Below are 21,189 nucleotides of genomic sequence, written 5' to 3' on the forward strand. Positions count from 1 at the left end.
GCTTTTTCTGGCAGACAAAGCGTAGGTGTTCAGCGAAACATTCTCCCAGTCTGCGTCAGGTCTCACCAATATATAAAAGGCCACACCGGGAGCACCAGACGCAGTATACCACACCAGCCGACTCACAGGTGAAGGGTTGCCTCACCTGGAAGGACTGTCTGGGGCCCTGAATGGTGGTGAGGGAGGAAGTGTAAGGGCAGGTGTAGCACTTGTTCCGCTTACAAGGATAAGTGCCAGGAGGGAGATAGGTGGGAAGGTATTGGGGGGGGGGGGGGATGAATGGACAAGGGAGTCGCGTAGGAAGCCATCCCTGAGGAAAGCAGAAAGAGGGGGGAGGGAGGTTTTCAATGTTTATTTCATTTGTAATAGATCTTAAATGCTTCTGAACGTCATGTTCAGAAGGATGAGAAATTGTTGATAGATTTGACAAGTGGCCTCCTGTCAAAACCTCGCAGGCAGCTTGAAGGGTGCTCATGTTGAAGACTCCACGGACCAAACATTTGGCTCCAGGATCACTGTCTTCAGAGCAGATAAGAATGAAATAAAGGAAGCAGTGGGTGTACTTGAGCTAGGGAGAGGGCCACCCCTTCCCAAGCTGCAGTAGTCTGTGTGTAAATCCAATTTCACACCACACACAGTAACTCACAAATTACTGGCGAAACACAATGATTAGGCGGTATCTGTGGAGGAGAATGGACAGTCAGCATTTCAGATCGAGGCTCTTCATCCGGACTGAAGTCTCCAGTGAGATGACCCCTGAAGGCACTCACTGGCATGCAGTCCTTTGAAGCTGGGCAGGGGCGTGCACGTCAGGGTTAATCGGCCACTGTAAAAACAAAATTGCCCCTATTGTGTGGGGCGGTTGGTAGAATCTAGTGTGCGTTGATGGGAATGTGGGGAGAACAGGACACAGGGAATACTACTTGGGATTGAAATTGCACTGTGACCTGACATAGACTTGATGTCATAAGGAAATCTGAAAATTGATATGAAAATATTATTGGCCTCATCATAGCACAACGGGGGGGGGGGGGGGAATTAAATCCACTTTCCTCAAATTCTATAGTTAGCAAACAAAGTTACCAGACGGGGAGGAAAAGGCAGGAAGTGTCGGGGAGGAAAAGGCAGGAAGTGTCAGGGAGGAATGGGAAAGAGAGTCTCAATCAGCAGTAGGGAAGGACTCACCGGGATAGTTTCGGCAGCCTCCAGCCGAACAGCCCCTGACCCAGCGCCCCTCATTGATGGACACTGTCCACTTGTGGAGCTTGTCATCGTCCAGTGCATCTGGCGTCAGGTTGCAGATCTCCAGCTTTGTGTAGTACCTTTTGAAATCGTCAAAAGCCATCCTGCAAACAACAAGAGAGAGGAGGTGTTGTGTTCCATCCAATAGCCCATTGCTCATCGGGATTCTTGTTATGAGGCATTGAATGATTAAAGTCTGAGTCAAGTTTACTTTGTTCATGTCTGACTGGGTTGGGAAGGGACAGCAACACTAAACAAAATTAGAAAGTGAAGCCTGGGGTTGCTGCATTTCCTCCCGTTGCCCCTGGTGCACTCCAATATTCTCAAACTAACTTACTGCTAATTGTTTCATTAATGTCACGCGTACCAAGACACCGAGAATATATGCACCGAGGCAGTTTGCATGAAGATAATAACCAAACATAAGTATACCAAGGCATATAAAGGGGATAACTGAATGCAGACTATAGTGTTACAGTTTACAGAGAAGATGCAGAGCAGACAGACAGTAAGGAGCGAGGGCCATGATGAGGTAGACTGATTGATCAATAGTTTATCTTCATCATACAAGAGGTCTGTTCAGGAGTGTTATAACAGTGTAATAGAAGCTGTCCTTGAACCTGGTGGTGTGTGCTTTCTGGCTTTGATATTTTCTGACCGTTAGGAGGAGGAAGAAGAGAGAATGATCTGGATGAGGGGGATTTCTTGATTATGTTATACTCCTGTTCACTGGCATTAGGACGCCATGGTGGTGTAGCAGTTGGATCTGTAAACTGGCAGCTCCAGAGACCCAGGTTCAACGTTGACCTCCGACATTGCCTTTGCGCGCTCTCTGCACGATTGCCCACATTTACTCCAGTTTCCTCCCTCACCCTTAAGAGAATAAAGAATCAGGGGATACTCGATGGGCATGTGAGACAAAGCAAGATGTAGGGCTGCAGGGAGACAGGGAGTGGGGAAGAGAACGATGGGGATTTTTCTGAGTGCCAGTAGATGGACTGAATGGCCTCATTCTGTATCATAATAAATAGGAAAGACCCGAGGCAGCAAGCAATAGGTCCACCAGCTTATACAACCCTCACATTTCTTCCTAACTAGGACATTCCATCCATCAAGTTTATACTGTCCCTCAGATCACATTCCCTCACACCCTCTTCAATTCCACTTCAATTATCCTGGCACTCATCCATGCCTCAGGAAATTTACAGTGACCAGTTAATCTTTCAGTCTGCATGTCTTTAGGATATGGAAGGAACCCGAAGCAACTGGTAGAAGCCCACACAGAAACAGAGGCCACGTGCAAACTCCACATGGACAGCACCCAAAGTCAGGTTCGAACCTGCAGTCTGAGCTGTGAGGCAACAGCTGTGCCACTGTGCCCCACTCCTCCTTGTAACCTGGACTTCCATACACCTGCAGAGGCCTACAGGGGTCCCCAATTCTCCAGGCTTCGGGTCCTTCTTCCCGCTAAGTACCTGCCTCACTGCCCTTGGTATTGTGGGACTAGGCAAAGAGCTCTTGCTGTAGTAACATCAGGGAATCAGCCATCCTTGGGTGAAGATGGTAGCTTCAAAGGACTGCTTAATCACATGAAGCAGGAGAAGCCAGAGGCCACCAGAACCAGCAACGGGAAACATTGAAAACAATCAATTTTTCAACTTCCTTAGAGACCCACTTCAGCTGAATTTCCAAGAAGCCCAGTGTTTTATTCTGAAATTAGGATTTCCAATTCTATTTTAGGTTGGGTTGTATAAAGGGAATGTGAGCAGTATGATAGACAGAGCGTTTGAACATCAGGCAAAGATCCTCACCAAAACTCTCCATCATCTTTCATTTGATGGTGCAGCCGTAGCTTTTGCGGTTTCTCAATCTCAGACCACTCCCGGGCCCTGGAATGGAAAGGGAATACCGTTATCGGACTTGGAAAATTCCACACTCACTCTGCTTCCCTCCCATAGGATGGAAGTCTGGAACTGCCATTGCAACATCCTGAAGTCTTCGCCAACTCCTGCTAGGGAAGGGCTTCACAAACAAGATCCTGTGTCCACCATCACTTGCAACAAATAAAACTCCAAGAGCTTCCTAGGCACTTCATGAGAGCATCTTCAAATGAAATGTGACATCACAAGGTACTCACTAAATGGAGAGTACTAATGATCATTCTTGTCCCATTCCCTGCAAGCGGTCAACTATGTAAAACCTGGCCTTACCTTTACTTGGTTGGGAATGTCAAGTGCAGCAGGTTCAATCATACACTCAGGGAAGGAGCAGCAATAGGCCACAGCACCTCATGGGCTCTACCCTTCAGTGAGATCTCTCACTCAGTTGCTTATCTTAACTCTGTTTAAGAATATCAAAGACTGTTTCCACTGCCTTTGAGGAAGAGGATTCCAAAAGACCCAACCCTCTGAAACAAAGAAAAATTTGCCCTACTTTTTCTTAAAGCTATACCCCCTTCTTTGAAAGTGTGTTTCTGGTTCTGGATTCTGCCACAAAAATAAATATCCTCTCCATGTCCACCTATCATATCCCCAGGGTATGATGTCTTTGAATCTAGTCCCCTTCTTATTCTTGTAAACACCAGCATATACTAGCCTGCCCAACCGTCCCTCCAAAGTCTACTCTGGTTACCATGCCTTAGCATCCTTCCTTAAATAAGACCAATTCAGTACACTCTATCCATTTTCACCAATACCCTGTTTCTATCTGTAAGGAGTTTGTACGCTCCCCCCCCCCCCCCCACCCGTGACTGTGTAAGTTTCCTCCACCAGTCCAAAAATGTACCAGTTGGTAGGTTAATTGGTGATTGTAAATTGTACAGTGGATAGGACAGGGTTAAATCAGGGGTTGCTGGGCAGTGCGGCTCGAAGGCCCTACTCCATGCTGTATCTCAATAAGTAAAAAAATGTAACTAAAGCTTTTGAAATGGTTTCCTCTCAATAAATAACCAGTCTGTTAGTCTTCCTAATCACTTGCTGTACTTGTGGGAACAATGCATTCAGAAGCTTAGATCCCTCTGCAGTGTCTCACCATTTAGATAATATGTTACCTTTTAATTTAATGTTTTCTGGGAAAATGGACAACATTTCCCACAATGTACTCCGTTTGGCAGATTCTTTCTGTATTTTTGTAGCCTCCTTATACCTTCTTCACAACTGACTGTCTTTGTCTCAGCATCTGAGTATTTTACATTTGCAAAAAGATGAGGTTTCTTTCCATCACTTGTACATCTTACTGACCAAAGAAAGACCCATTTATGTTCTTCCTCTATGTCCTGTTAGCCAGTCAGTCTCCAAATGAGTCAACAAGTTAACTTCCTACATCATGAACCCTTACATTTGGCAATAACAATGGATGTGCAATATTATTAAATATCTTCTGGAAATGAAGTTTAGAACATCCATCAACTTTTCTTTATTCACAACACAAAGAACTTGCCCATGATTTCCCACACACAAAACCACATTAATTTTCCAGGACATTTTGAATGTTTCAAAGCGTCCTGCGATAAAGTCTCTAAGGAAAACTTCCAACATTTCCCAATGACAGATGTTAAGTTAATTGGCCCGTAGTTTCCTGCTTTCTGTCTCACTGTCTTTTTGATTAAAGGAGTTACATCTTCAGAAACAGAATCAGAATAAGGTTTATTGCCACTGACACTTCAGGCTCATATACTTCCTCCTTGATTGTAGCAATGAGAAGAGAGCATGCCCTGAGTGGTGTGGGTCTTTAATGATGGGTGTCACATTTTTGAGGGATCACCTTTTGAAGATGTCCTCAATGGTGGGGAGTTAATTCTGCAATCTTATCGAATTTGCGGAATCTTGGAAAATTAAAACCAACACAACAGCTACCTCATTTGTCAATTATTTTGAAACTTTAGAATGAAGTCCATCAAACCTGAGGTGCTTAATGTCTTGAGAAACAAGTAATCAAGCCAGCAAATTCATCACTCACATCAATTTATCACTTGGCACAAAGAGACAAGTTTTACGGGAATTTTGGAAAGAACTCTACTGCTTTGAGGCTTGCCAACAGAAGGATGGGGAAGTTTAGGAATGATTCTGAATTTGAGGAATAATGATATCTAAGTTCATTTGTATGGGAGGAATTTACAAAAGAAGACTGTGGAAAGTATGAGAGAGTCATTGGTGGATTTAAGACCAAATTAATTCAAAAATTTGCTGTCAGTGAATACCACACTCTCAGTACAAATTAGGACAGAACTTTGGTGAGTTCACAGAAAGTAAATGAAGGAGGTAAGCCAGGAATGTACTGTGATTTCTTCAGTGCAGAGGAAACAAGAACTTGAATGAAGATTTGATCTGCAGGTGACCTGAGGTAAGAGCAGAGCAGGACTGTGTATAGAGGTGGAAATCAGTCCTGGTGGTTACAAGCGATGCAGCCTACAGAATGATGGGAAGCAATACTGTCTGACTGAAGGAAATTTCTGGCTATCCAGCAATGAGTCCAATTGTCTTTAGCCAATCAGAAACAATGGCAGGGTCACAAGAGGTGGTAGTAATATAGAGCCAGGTGTGGTCAGTGTACATGGGACATTTACTTCGTGTTTCCAAAGGATGTTGATGGTAAACAAAGTGTAGATTTCAAATAGCATGGGTCAAGAGACAGATGCTTGGGAGCACAAGGGACACTGGTGTGGAAGAAGAAAAGCTATTGCTTACAAATTTCCATCAATGGCTAGATAGATAGCTATGGAATCAGGTGAACATAGTCACGCTGAGGTGGAGAACAGTGGATGAGGAGAATAGTGTGGACAACCTTGTAAAAGAATGCAAGGAGGTCAAAAGGTATGACAAGGAATAACTTTTTCCTTGTTTAAGGATGCAGGGTATTAATCAAGAGGAGCAGTGTCAGTTCTCTGGTGGGGTGGGAACTAGATTGGAGGGATTCAGGCCACAAGAAAGCCAGGAGGTGACATCACATTCAAGGGTTTTAGAGAAGAAAGAGAGAGTGGAGGTGGGGCAATGGTTTGGAAAGACATAAAGATCAGGATCAATGCTGTGAAAGAAATGGTGAAAACAACAAAGCAGAAGGGGAACAGTATCTCAGGGACTGAATATTGACTTACACAAGGGAAGTGAAGTTGGCCGGTAACAGGGGAAATCACAGGCGAGCCTCAATAGATCCTTTCCCCAAAGATATAGACAGAAACTACAAAGTTCAAAGTATTGTATGTACGTAGCCCGCAGAACATTGCCATGGTTCATTGGTGCCATCTTGCTCCAACTACATGGACTAGCCAAGCATAAGACAGACAATCCTAGATTTTTCCTTTACTAGCCCAAGGACAACATACAAATAAAACAGAGTGGACCACGGTTGCAAATCTTTACATGATTAGAGCAAGGAAAACATACTTATCACTCCAGGGCCCATTCCACTCAATCGATCCCCATGGGTTCCTCAAACGCACCAACTTCACTTTCTGATTTCTGTGAGTGACCTGACGTTAAAATTACCACTGTTATTTGAGGACAAAAATTAGACACAAAGACATAAACATACATAAGCATGGAAGCCTTGATGTTTACTCCATGACTACAACAGAGAATTTAGTCTTGAAAATGTGCCCATATGTATGTTTAAGATTTCCTCCAAAGCATAGTCCCAATCTTATCAGAATACATGCAAGATTATGTGGAAGTGGGTGAGAGTATAGGTGTATATAATATATATATAGGAGAGTATAGGTGAAACCACACCCAGTGTCTAGGCATTAGGCTTGTATTGCATTAGTCTCCTTAGAGCCATAAGATGCAATGATGTGCAGATTATATTTTCAATCTTCCCAGGTTAACTTCAGCCAAGTTTAAAGTTTGACAAGGAATTCCTGGGGTCTCTTGTGTTTCCCAGCCTGGAAGCTCACCCAGCGATGCCCCCTTTTTTCCTGGGCCACAATGTAAGTAGGAACTCTCCCTGATCTACAAAATAACTCAACTAGCATTTTCAAATAAAGCTGCCATTCTACAAACCATAGCATTCTTCGTTCATACACCAGTTAAAGGACAACTCTCTGAAGACTTCATCAATCTGGCTGCATCCACCATTTCTGCTGGCAGCTCGTTCCACACTCACACCACCCTCTGAGTGGTTCCCTTAAACATTTCATCTTTCACCCTTAATCTATGATCTCCACTTCTAGTCTCACCCAGCCTCAGTGGAAAAAGTCAGCTTGCATTTACCCCATCTATACGCAGTCAATCATGATCTCCATGAGCATTGAAGCAGGCTCAAAGTATTGAACGGAGATTCTGAATTCTAGAACAACACAGAAATGCTCCAGGAACTCAGCAGGTCAGACAGCATCAGTTGAGGGAGGTGGACGGTCAACATTGCATGCTCAGGCTTGGGTCTGGACCCAAAATGTCAATTGTCCATTTCCCTCCATAGATGCTGCTTGATCTATTGAGTTCCTCCTTATGCCTTACTCAGCATTCCCTACAATATTCCCTATCCCCAGGTATGGTCCACATGTGATTTTACATCCAACTGTTTCCTCAGAGTTACCTCATGAACCCCAGTATCAGGCTGTGCCGAGACAATAACATACGTGGTGAATTACCTAACGTAAAGGCTCCCACACCTTACCTCGTCCACACCGGTTACTGAGTAGGCGTGACCCTTGACCAGGCCGTTGGGCATCCGCGTCTCAAACTGCAGGGGTACGAAGGACTGTCGAAAGATATGTTAATCAATTTGACAATACTGATGAGACAGGGCTATAGCAACTAGCTGCAAATACACATGAGCCGTTTCACCTCCCTGAGATGTGGCATTGCCTATGACCCCTATCCAGACCAACTTCAAGAGTGTGTTACCAAAATACTATCAGCATATCTCCCGTGCCAGCTCTGATCCAAACACCCTAGACCATCATCACACAAGCATCAACCCCTCTCAGCCCACATATATTGCTATATTTCTACACTATTCTTGGTTGGTGTGACTGGAACGAAACCCAATTTCCCTCGGGATCAATAAAGTATGTCTGTCTGTCTGGTAAAGGCTGTGGTCCCTCTCCCTGCCTACAATCAGAAGCTGAAGCATAAGGGTGCCTGGACAGAAAGTCATTCGGTGCTACATAACTGCTTTGAGTTGGTAGACTGGCCCACGGTCAAAGCTCAGGAACAAGCCTAGAGGAATATGTCACCAATCTCACAGACTTGATCAGTAAGTGTGTTGAGGACTGTGTATGAAAGAGGACAATTCAGGTATTCCCAAATCAGAAATAATGGACGACCTCTCCCTGTGAAAGCTGAGGACTACAGCATTCAAATCAGGTGGCCCTGAACGTTACAAGAAATCAGCACATGACTTCCATAATGATATCATGGTTGCCAAGAGACAGTGCTAGTCTAAAATGGAGTCACAGACCAGTTATGGCAGGACTTACAAGCTACAAGACAAGGTCAGGCAGCATCACTGACCTCACCAACAGCACATTCCTTCCAATAAACTAAATGCATTCCATGCATTTTTTGAACTGAAAGGGGTTGGAATGTCACCACCCACTAAGGCAGACTCCGAAGTGCCTGAACCCATCGTCACCATCGCACATCCAAGATCAGCCTTCCACAGAGTGAACCTACAGGGAGCATCAGCCCCAGGTGGTGTTCCTCACCGTTTCCTTAGATACTGTTCAGGTCAACTGGTGAGCATATTTGCAAACATTTTTAACTTCTCCCAGCTTCAGTATGAGATGCCCGCCTGCTTTAAGAAGACCTCTATGATCCCGGTACCTAAGAAAAACAAGTTAACATGGCTTAATGACTACCACCCAGTGACGCTGACATCCACTATAGTGAAGTGTTTTGAGAGGCTGGCCATGCGTGTATTAATTCCAGCCTCTCAGACAACCTTGACCCACTACAATTCACCTACCGTCAAAACAGCTCTACAGCAGCTGCCTCTCCCTGGCCCTGCACTCTTTCTGGAGCAAATAAGGACTACATCTGACTGCTGTATATGGAGTACAACTCTGATTCGATACAACAGTTCCAAGGAAACTCATCTCCAAACTCCAAGACCTTGGACTCATCACTTCACTTTGTAATTGGTTCCTTGACTTCCTGATCAACAGACTGCAATCAGTAACACCTTACTCTAGGCTATCCTCAACACTGGAATGACACCACCTTCCAATGCATCAACGCTGGACCCCACAAGGCTGCATCATCAGCCTCTTACTCTGGTCCCTGTCCACTCATGACTGTGTGGTCATGCTCTGCTCTAACTCCATTTACAAGTTTGCAGATGACACCACTGTAATGGGCCGTATCTCAAATAACAATGAGTCGGAGTACAGGAAGGAGCTAGAGAACCTACTGACACGGTGACTTGATGACAACCTTTTCCTCAATGTCTGCAAAACAAAAGAGCTAGTCATAGACTTCAGGAAGGGTGGGTGCACGTGCTACTGTTTACATCTATGACATTGACATCAAGAAGGTTGAACGCTATTGGTGTGAGAATGATCAACAGCTTGTCCTGGTCCATCCACGTTGAATCCATGGCCAAGAAAGCTTACCAGCACCTCTACTTCCTCAGGAGGGTAAATAAATTTGTCCTGACCCCGTTAACACTCACAAACTTCTATCTATACATAATAGAATGCATTTTATCCAAATGCATCATGGCTTGGTACGGCAGCTGCTCTGTCTGCGACCACAAGAAACTGCAGAGAGTTGTGAATGCAACTCAGCTCATCATAGAAACCAGTCTTCACTCAATGGACTCTGTCTCCATTTCTTGCTGCCTCGGCAAAGCAGCTACACACCCAGGACATTCTCTCTTCTCCTGCCTCCCATCAGGCAGAAAATACAAAGGTCTGAAAGCACATACTACCAGGTGCAAGGAGAACTTCCACCTGACTATTGTAAGACGATCGAATGGTTTCCTTGTATGAAAAGTTGGACTCTTGACTGCATAGTCTATGTTATGATCTTGGCACCTTACTGTCTATCTGCAGTGCACTTTCTATGTAATTGTCACAATTTATTCCGCACTGTTTTATTGTTTTACCTTGTACAACCTTAATCCACTGTTAATCTGTATGAACAATATGCAAGACAAGTTTTTCACTGTACCTCAGTACATATGACATACAAATTATAGTACGTTACATTACCAATGTACTTTTGCCCTACATCCTGGGGACTTGCAGTGCATGTCTTTCCAATTCCCTCTGTCGATGGGATTTCTCAATTCAGCTCCCCAACTCAGTCAATGTGCAAATTCCACACGGACAGCATCAGAGGTTAGGACTGGACCCAAATCCCTGGTGTGCTCTTCCTGCTCTGTTGCAGTGCTGACTTTCCACTCCTGCTTACTAATGTTAGTGTAATCCCCGAATGATTGACATCTCAACAGGGGATAAATCTTTGATGAAAATCATATTTAATTTCCTACTTCAAGATTAAATTCCCTCTTCCTCCTCTGTACTAAGTAGAATTGCCTTAGCATAGCCGAATTTTCCTCTTAACCAACAATCCTGTCTCTGACATTATCATATATCCTTCTTGCAACGTGGACCTGGGACTCTGCACAATTTTCTGGTTGCAAACATAGTACAAGAATAAAATAAAAAATTTTTAAAGTGTCAGATGAAGGAGGTCCTGGAGTCTCCTAGCCTCCTGGACATGCATTCCTGTGCCAGGTGTGCTGAGCTGTGGCTCCTAAGGGACTGTGTTAGGGAGCTGGAGCTGCAGCTCGATGACCTTCGTCTGGTCAGGGAAAGTGAGGAGTTGATAGAGAGGAGTTACAGGCGGGTGGTCACTCCGGGGCCACAGAAGGCAGACAAGTGGGTCACGGTTAGGAGAAGGAACGGGAAGAATCAAGTACTAGAGAGTACCCCAGTGGCTGTATCCCTTGACAATAAGTACTCCTGTTTGAGTACTTTTGGGGGGGGGGGGGGTGACAGCCTACGTGGGGGAAGCAACAGTGGCCGTGCCTCTGGCACAGAGTCCGGTCTTGTCGCTCAGAAGGGTAGAGAAAGGAAGAGGAAGGCAGCAGTAATAGGGGACTCGATAGTTAGGGTGTAAGATAGGCGATTCTGTGGACGCAGTCAGGAGACCCGGATGGTAGTTTGCCTCCCTGGTGCCAGGTCCGGGATGATTCTGATCGCGTTCAAGATACTGTGAAGTGGGAGGGTGAGGAGCCAGAGGTGGTGGTACATATAGGTACCAATGACATAGGTAGGAAAAGAGAAGAGTTCCTGAAAGGAGAATATAGGGAGTTAGGAAGGGAGTTGAGAAGGACTGCAAAGGTAGTAATCTCAGGATTACTGCCTGTGCCACGCGACAGTGAGAGTAGGAATGGAATGAGGTGGAGGATAAATGCATGGCTGAGGGATTGGAGCAAGGGGCAGGATTTCAAGTTTCTGGATCATTGGGACCTCTTTTGGGGCAGGTGTAACCTGTACAAAAAGGACGGGTTGCATTTGAATCTTAGGGAGACCAATATCCTGGTGGGGAGATTTGCTAAGACTACTGGGGAGACTTTAAACTAGAATGGTTGGGGGGTGGGAATCAAATTGAAGAGACTAGGAGAGAGGAAGTTAGTTCACAAACAGAGTAAGCTAGTAGAGAGTGTGTGAGGGAAGATAGGCAGGTGATAGAGAAGGGGAGCGCTCAGACCGAAGATATAAGGGAGAAGGAAGAAAAAGATAATAAAGTTGTTTGCACCATTAGGGATAAAAAGAGAGTAAGAGGTGGAGAATTTCTTAAATGCATCTATTTTAATGCTAGGAGCATTGTAAGAAAGGTGGATGAGCTTAGAGCATGGATTGATACCTGGAAATATGATGTTGTAGCTATTAGTGAAACATGGTTGCAGGAGGGGTGTGATTGGCAACTAAATATTCCTGGATTTTGTTGCTTCAGGTGTGATAGAATTGGAGGGGCAAAAGGGGGAGGTGTTGCTTTGCTTGTCAGAGAAAATATTACAGTGGTGCTCTGGCAGGATAGATTAGAGGGCTCGTCTAGGGAGACTATTTGGATGGAGTAAAGGAATGGGAAAGGTGCAGTAACACTTATAGGGGTATATTATAGACCACCTAATGGGGAGCAAGAATTGGAGGAACAAATTTGTAAGGAGATAGCAGATATTTGTAGTAAGCACAAGGTTGTGATTGTGGGAGAATTTAATTTTCCACACATAGACTGGGAAGCCCATTCTGTAAAAGGGCTGGATGGTTTGGAGTTTGTAAATTGTATGCCGGATAGTTTTTTGCAGCAGTACATAGAGGTACCAACTAGAGAAGGGGCAGTCTTGGATCTCCTGTTAGGGAATGAGATAGGTCAGGTGACAGAGGTATGTGTTGAGGAGCACTTCGGGTCCAATGATCACAATGCCAGTAGTTTCAATATAATTATGGAGAAGGATAGGACTGGACCCAGGGTTGGGATTTTTGATTAGAGAAAGGCTAACTTTGAGGAGATGTGAAAGGATTTAGAAGCAGTGGATTGGGATGATTTGTTTTATGGGAAGGCTGTAATAGAGAAATGGAAGGTATTTAAAAGTGAAATTTTGAGGGTACAGAATCTTTATCTTCCTGTTAGGTTGAAAGGAAAGGTTAAAAGTTTGAGAGAGCCATGGTTTTCAAGGGATATTGGAAACTTGGTTCGGAAAAAGAGATATCTACAATAAATATAGGCAGCATGGAGTAAATGAGGTGCTCGAGGAATATAAAGAATGTAAAAAGAATCTTAAGAAAGAAATTAGAAAAGCTAAAAGAAGATACGAGGTTGCTTTGGTAAGTAAGGTGAAAATAAATCCAAAAGGTTTCTACAGTTATATTAATAGCAAAAGGATAGTGAGGGACAAAATTGGTCCCTTAGAGAGAGTGGACAGCTATTTGTGGAGCCAAAAGAGATGGAGGAGATTTTGAACAATTTCTTTTCTTCGGTATTCACTAAGGAAAAGGGTATTGAATAATATTGTGTAAGGTAAGGGAAACAAGTAGGGTAGTTATGGAAACTATGATGATTAAAGAAGAGGAAGTACTGGTGCTTTTAAAGAGTATAAAAGTGGATAAGTCTCCTGATCCTGACAGGATATTCCCTAGGACCTTGAGGGAAATTAGTGTAGAAACAGCAGGGGCTCTGACAGAAATATTTCAAGTGTCATTAGAAACGGGGATGGTGCCGGAGGATTGGCATATTGCTCATGTGGTTCCATTGTTTAAAAAGGGTTCTAAGAGTAAACCTAGCAATTATCGGTCTGTAAGTTTGACGTCAGTGGTGGGTAACTTAATGGAAAGTATTCTTAGAGATGGTATATATAATTATCTGGATAGACAGGGTCTGATTAGGAACAGTCAACATGCATTTGTGCGTGGAAGGTCATGTTTGACAAATCTTATTGAATTTTTTGAAGAGGTTACAAGGACAGTTGACGAGCGTAAAGCAGTGGATGTTGTCTATATGGACTTTAGTAAGGCCTTTGACAAGGTTCCACACAGAAGGTTAGTTAGGAAGGTTCAATCGTTAGATATTAATATTGAAGTAGTAGAATGGATTCAACAGTGGCTGGATGGGAGATGCCAGAGAGTAGTGGTGGATAACTGTTTGTCAGGTTGGAGGCCGGTGACTAGTGGTGTGCCTCAGGAATCTGTACTGGGTCCAATGTTGTTTGTCATATACATTAATGATCTGGATGATGGGGTGGTAAATTGGATTAGTAAGTATGCAGATGATACTAAGGTAGGTGGCGTTGTGGATAATGAAGTAGGTTTTCAAAGCTTGCAGAGAGATTTAGGCCAGTTAGAAGAGTGGGCTGAAAGATGGCAGATGGAGTTTAATGCTGGTAAGTGTGAGGTGCTACATTTTGGTAGGACTAATCAAAATAGGACATACATGGTAAATGGTAGGGCATTGAGGAATGCAGTAGAACAGAGTGATCTAGGAATAATGGTGCACAGTTCCCTGAAGGTGGAATCTCATGTGGACAGGGTGGTGAAGAAAGCTTTTGGTATGCTGGCCTTTATAAATCAGAGCATTGAGTATAGGAGTTGGGATGTAATGTTAAAATTGTACAAGGCATTGATGAGGCCAAATTTGGAGTATTGTGTACAGTTCTGGTCACCAAATTATAGGAAAGATGTCAACAAAATAGAGAGAGTACAGAGGAGATTTACTCGAATGTTACCTGGGTTTCAGCACCTAAGTTACAGAGAAAAGTTGAACAAGTTAGGTCTTTATTCTTTGGAGCGTAGAAAGTTGAGGGGAGACTTGATAGAGGTATTTAAAATTATGACGGAGATAGATAGAGTTGACATGGATAGGCTTTTTCCATTGAGAGTAGGGGAGATTCAAATAAGAGGGAATGAGTTGAGAGTTAAGGGGCAAAAGTTTAGAGGTAACACGAGGGGGAACTTCTTTACTCAGAGAGTGGTAGCTGTGTGGAACGAGCTTCCAGTAGAAGTGGTAGAGGCAGGTTCGGTATTGTCATTTAATAAAAAATTGGATAGGTATATGGACAGGAAAGGAATGGAGTGTTATGGGCTGAGTGCAGGTCGGTGGGACTAGGTGAGAGTAAGCGTTCGGCACGGACTAGAAGGGCTGAGATTCCCTGTTTCCATGCTGTAATTGTTATATGGTTTTATGGTTATAAAATAAGAACAGCAGATCAGTCAGTTCTGCGGAGAGAGAAACAATTAACGTTTCAGGTCAAAGATGTCTCATCGGAACTGGGAAAGAGATAAAAGTTTGCCCTAACCATCTCTCCCCACCTCTCTTTCCTAGTTCAGACAAGGGTCTTTGGCTTGAAATGTAAACTTAGTTCCTCCTTCTACAGATGCTGCTTGACCCAAGGAGTATTTATAAGATTTTGTGTGTTAATTTCAGATTTCCAGCATCTGTAGCTGTTTTACATTTTCATGGTACTGGAGTGGCTTTAATGATCTTCTATGCTATGCCTAATTATATATAAATGATCTTTTCACCTTATCCATTGATTCTTCTTCTGCTTTTTCATTAGCTAGCATTTTCTCAATAGTCTCTATTTTATCACAAACGAGCTTGACCACTCTGCCGCCCTCTGTGTTTTATCCTGCAGTGTCTAATTCCAAGTCCTGATTTCACTCCAGCCACATCTCAGTTTCTCTTCCGATTATAATTTGCTTGCAAAATATTATTGTCTCCATATTTTAAAACAAAATTATCAAACACCCCAGCACAAGCTTCTAATGAGTTCAGAGTTATATTGTGACAATTACGCACAGATTAGCAGAGATTATTATCGGCATTGTCCGCCATTTTTCACTGAGAGTGTGTGTTTTACATCGTTAGCATTGCCTAGCCTAGTCTAAGGGCTAAAGGCATCTGATGTTATGCTGTGTGAAAAAAGACCCAGAGCAGCTGCAAGACATTAAATGGTCAAAAGTAGAGGCAAAGCAAAACTTGCTGACAGGCTTAAAGTGGCTCTGTTATACTGTTCATGCCAGAAAATGCTGTGGTTGAAATTCTTTAGATCCATTGAACTGCCACCTGCTGTGCATCAGCTCAGCGTTGATATGATGTTGGGGTCTTCCAGATCCGGAATCTGCCACTACGCAAAATTTGAGATATCCCTACTTCTTCGTTCAAAAGGTTCAGGCAGCGCAAGACGACCCAAGCTTGGTCCTGCACAGAGTTACTGGGATAAAATTCCTATGGATTCTTCCAAGCTCCAGTTGCAAATGTTATACAGTTTTTCTGGTAAACAACTGTGGAAAAGAATCTGTCATTGTATTTATCCCATGTGGAGTGGATTCTCACTGTTTATTCAAGTGAGGATTATTCACAAAACAATTTCAGTTTATTTAACAGGCGAAGAGTTACCCACTGTGGAATTAAAGGTAATGATTAAGGTTAGCGTTATTTGCCACGTGTAGATAAAACATACTGTGAAATGCAGTGCTAGTTTCAAATCAAATCAGCGAGGATTATGCTGGGCAGCCCACAAGTTTTGCCACGCTTCCAGCACCAACATAGCATGTCTGCAATTTGCCAATCCTAACCCATACATCTTTGAAATGTGGGGTAACCGGAGCACCCTGAGGAAACCCGGATGTTCAGAGGGAGAATATACAAATTCTTACAGAGATTTGAACCCAATCTTACAGCTGGCACTGTAAAGCGTTGCACTAATTGCTACACTACCGTGCACAAATTGCGCTAAGTTCCAGAAAAGTTATCCGCAGTTGTCAGTCAGCATGCATTGAAGATGCAATAGTACTTGCCCCCAATGACTACTTGCATTATTCCCATACAAACCCTGACTAGATGGTCCTCCACATTCTTGCTGCGATCACCAACTTTGGCCGGAGGCTCATCGTGGAAATTTACACGGGACAGAAACTGGTGCACTTGTGCTTCTAACATGACTGCAGTCCCACAAAATATACCATCCTGGAATTTGAGATATATCACACAATATCACTCAGCTTGGAAGCAGAGAGGAACGAGACAGATGAGGGAGCTAAGTGCAGAGGAGGAGGAAGGAGAGGAGAGGGGGAGACAGGAATGGTGTAGAGTGGGCCTAGAGGGAGACACACGGATTAGAAACGAGGAGAGAAGCAGAGAGCGTGAGAGAGTAAAATAGGAGGGGAGAGGGAGGTAGGTTTAAGTGGGGAGGGGGAAGAGATGAGAGAGTGAGGAAGAACAGGAGCAGAGAGGGAAGGGAGGGGAGGAAGGAAGAGAGAGGATAAGGGAAGTGGAAGGAGAGAAAGGAAAAACAAAGTCAAAATATGGCAGCAAGATACAGATGTAGGGACAAGAGACCATCAAATATTCAACCAATGAGAGACAAAAATGATGGGGAATGTCGGGGTAGATATATGAGGGAGGGAAATGAACATGGCATCTAAGTGAAACAAGATAACAAAGAAATAAACGAATAGATTCTGAGGGCTGAGATAGAAACAGATGTAGAATGTACACCAACTTCACAGAGGCAGCAGTGAAGGGAGACAAAGATATCACAGGAGAGGGTGATATAGAGAAACCTGGTTATTGATGGGAGGAATTCTGCACTCAGTCCTGGTCTGTGACTCCAGACCTGCCAATGACTCACTAAACCTTCCCAGCTCAGCTCAACATGGGGTCGACAATGAATACTGGTATTGCCACTGTCAATCCCATAAACAACTGCCTCATTACCAACCTGAATAACAAGAGTCAGGGATTTGGTGTTCTGGTCTCACTAAATGGTTACCACCCATCACAGGCCTCGGGTTTGGTCTATAGTAGTACCTTCTTCATGTTAAAATAGTGAAGCAGTATTTGTGACCTGGCATCACCAAAGTCGCTGGCAGTGAGTGGAGGGTATGAATTTCACATGAAGCGGGTGCAGAGCCTGTACAGTGAAAGCTGACAAAGTGAATGAATCACCTCCCTGACAAATAATTTGGCAGTACATCGGCCTGAAGCCATTGGGGGCACAGAAATGGTCCAATCCGTGAAATTTCAGTTAAGTCCAAATACGAAGCCTTTTGGGAGAGTATGGCAGAAGTTGAGTTGTTGGAGGAGGAGAGAAACCAGCCGACAGCGGGTTGCTTGCTGGAGGTGGGACTGGTATTGTGGGTGGGGGTGGGGGGGGAACAGACAGCAGATTGTTTAGAGGCAAGAATAGACAATGCTTCATTTACCATGCACGGCTCTCAGCTTGGCATGATATCGTGAAGGTGACCCACAGCCCCACACATCCAAGATCCTTGAAATCATTCCAAATGGAATGTTGCAGAGGGAACGTCAGCATTCCACACGTCACTGATCTGGAAACGACTTCCTGGAAGTCATCAGGGAACTGAAGGCAATGAGGATTTGGCACAGAAGAGATTAGATCTGGGGAAGGTCCAGCATGATCATATTGAATTTCAGGGAAGGGTCAAAGTGCTGGTGGCTCACTCCTTCTCACGTTCATATGAAATGACCTGAGCTGAACTTCACTTGTGAAAAAATATCAATCTTCTATTTCATTGTGCTAGGATTGAAACAGTGTTTTGTAGACCAAGGAACTAATGTTGATGAAATAAGAGCAGAAATTACTCAGCAGTTCAACCAGCATCTGTGGAGGGAGGAGCAGTATCAGCATCTCAGTTATGACGTGATCCTTCTAGCTATCTCGCAGTTACAATAAGGAATTCTGTCAGAAGGGCCACCAGGTCGCGAATGTTTATGAACCTAAAATAGAAACCAAAAATGCTGGAAATCCTCAGCAGGTCCGTGGGAAGAGAAAGAGAGTGATCATTTCAAGTTGAAGATCCTTTGCTAGAATGCCTAGGAACTGGTACCATGCATTCACGTGAAGCACTGTTCAGAAGAGGGTAGGATGAATGAATGAATTTCTAACTGGGCAGAACCATCACACCATATCTTGCCAGGTGGTGGCAAACTTACATCAATGGAGCACGCCATGAGAGACCCTCTTTCTGTCGCCTTTTTCATTATCTTGTACATATCTTTGGGGGCTCCCTTCATCTCAAAGAACTCAGTGACTCCGCCGGTGAAATCCTCCATTGCTTCGGTTGTGTTTCCACCTTTCAGAGCCTCATAGGATCCATGCAGCCTGAAGGTGGTAAAGAGAATACAAGGTGAGACTGTGCCCCTCCCTCGATCCCTTCTCCAATTCATTGTATTTATGATGCAGAAGGGCATTTGACTCATCGTCCATGCTGCCTCTCAAAGCAATGCCATCAATCTCACACCTCCACTAATTTTTCAGACCTATTCTTCCCACATTCCCATTGACTCCTCCCACCTACCCCTCACCTATACACTCAGGGCAAGTTACAGTGGCTAATTAACATAGCAATGAGCAGACTTTCGAGATTAAGTAGTAAACTAGAGCACCTAAGTGAAACCCATGCTGTCACAGGGAGAATATGCAAACTACACCTACGCTGAGGGCAGGATTAAACCCAGGTTACTTCTTCAGTCCTGAAGAAGGGTCTCAGCCCAAAATGTCAACTGTTCAGTCATTTGCACGGATGCCACCTCACCTGCTGAGTTCCTCCAGCATTTTGTGCGTATTGCTGGAGCTGTGTGGGAGCCATTGCACTAATTATCTCACCTTTCCTACTGATGCCACTTCATCCTCGCTGAGCGGAGATTCCAAAGCCTGAGCTTCACTTCCAGGGGATGAGTGCTGGGAAGTTTTTGATTAGAGCAAGGAAATATCTGAGTTTGTAACAAACATCTAGATTGGGAGCAGCAAGAGGCCACTCTAACTTCAATAAAATGTTAATTTAGCCTTAATTTAGCCTTCCCATCTCTTCCCTCTCACCACCTTGCCTACCCAGATGCAATATACATCTTGTCTGCTTCCTCTACTCCTGCACCAGCACCAATTCACTTTACTCCATTTATCGTATGTTGCCAGTCAGGGAGTTTATGCCTCCCCTCTGTTACTCATGGTGTCACACAAGCAACCAGTTTACATATTAAACCTTGGCTTTAATGTTGGCTGTGGGATGTACACGATATTCTTTTACAGCTGCATGGAACAACTATTGCTCTGAGCAGGAAGTTTTTACGCAGCGCAATGCTATTATGTAAAAGAAAATCCCAGCTGCGTGACGTCGAAGACGATGTGTGCAGCAGCATTTCAGTTACCGCACGGCCACACACCCACACAGCTTAGGAGGACGGTGGACGGACACGTTCAAAAGCAAAAGCATTTTGGCTGAAAGTACATGTAATGACAGAGTGGGGTTTCCTGGAAAGATGCCAGGGCTCCTCGGTATTTGGGAGCGCAGTGATAACCCTGGGAACCTTCAGCAAGCTGCTTCAGTCGTGGGTAAAATCCATTGGACTGAAACACATGCTGGGAAAAGCTAGCCATCCCATGATGACAGCAGGGCCTTTCTCCCAAATAAGGAAGAATGGCTGAAGGAGAAGGCGAGAGGACAACTCTTTGTTTCAACTGGCCTTGTTTTACTGTGTTGAATGGTTTTTAAGCACCTTGCTTTAATATTTTTAATAATGCTATTATATTATTTAATTAATACTTAATATGTTGAACTGTCTTGAAGCATTTTACTTTATTTCCTTTATAACTACTTATTTATCATTTAATTGATCTTTAATGCTCTCAGGCAGAATGTTCTGTCCTCAGCAAATGCCTTACGTTGTCCTCCATTTCCAAGCCCTCTTCTTTGGTCTCTGAGGCAGATGTCTGATCTTCATTAAGGGCCTTACCAATATCCTCCTTTGTCCACACTTCAGTGAACTCTGCACCCGCCATGACGCCAAGCTCTTCTTCCATCACCTCCATCGCCGAACCCACTTCTTCGGCAAGGATTCCCCACACTGCACCATTGACCCTTTACCCGTCTCCAATCCTACTCCTCCTCTTGGACACCCCAGTTTGGCCCTCTATCTATTCAGGATCTTTTCATCACTAATTGCCAACGAGACAGCTGGACGTTGTCACTCCTCTCTCCTCCTTGAACCTTAGTCCTTCTGAATGCACTTATCTCCACTCTCTCTCTACTATCCTCCCATCAAGAGCCTTAAAGCTCTCTGCTTCTTTCTCAACAAAACACCAACCAGTCCACCTCCACCACCACCCTCCTCCATCTGACAGAACTGGTTTTCACCCACAATAATTTCTCCTTCAGCTCCTCCCAATTTCTCCAAACCCAAGGTGTAGCCATGGGCACCCACGTGGGCCCCAACTATGCCTGCCTTTTCACTGGCTACATTGAACAGTCCATGTTCCAAGCCTTCCCTGGTAATGCTCCCCAAATCTTCTTGTGTTTCATTGGTGGCAGTATTGGTGCTGCTTCATGTATACTGCTTGAGCTTATCAAGTTTATCAACTTTGCTTCCAACCTCCACCCTGCCCTTAAATTCACTTGGTCCATTTTTGACACCTCTCTTCCTTTTCTCAATCTCTCTGTCTTCATCTCTGGAGACAAACTGTCTACAGACATCTTTTATA

The 21,189-nt window shown here is 44.1% G+C and overlaps 1 protein-coding gene across 3 annotated transcripts in view; it reads right to left on the minus strand.

Moving 5' to 3' along the window:
* Positions 1-21,189, minus strand: part of LOC140725212 (calpain-3-like) — a 138,261-nt gene that overhangs the window by 42,629 nt on the left and 74,443 nt on the right. For all 3 annotated transcript variants that reach the window (XM_073040364.1, XM_073040362.1, XM_073040363.1), the window contains exons 5-9: positions 18,645-18,813; positions 7,855-7,938; positions 6,624-6,709; positions 3,054-3,131; positions 1,186-1,346 (exon numbers count right to left, since the gene is read on the minus strand). In XM_073040364.1, the coding sequence (XP_072896465.1) occupies positions 1,186-1,346; positions 3,054-3,131; positions 6,624-6,709; positions 7,855-7,938; positions 18,645-18,813 (578 nt within the window). The remainder of the gene's footprint in view (positions 1-1,185; positions 1,347-3,053; positions 3,132-6,623; positions 6,710-7,854; positions 7,939-18,644; positions 18,814-21,189) is intronic.

The sequence above is a fragment of the Hemitrygon akajei genome, chromosome 3 (assembly GCF_048418815.1).
Source record: "Hemitrygon akajei chromosome 3, sHemAka1.3, whole genome shotgun sequence".
Taxonomy (NCBI): Eukaryota; Metazoa; Chordata; class Chondrichthyes; order Myliobatiformes; family Dasyatidae; genus Hemitrygon; species Hemitrygon akajei.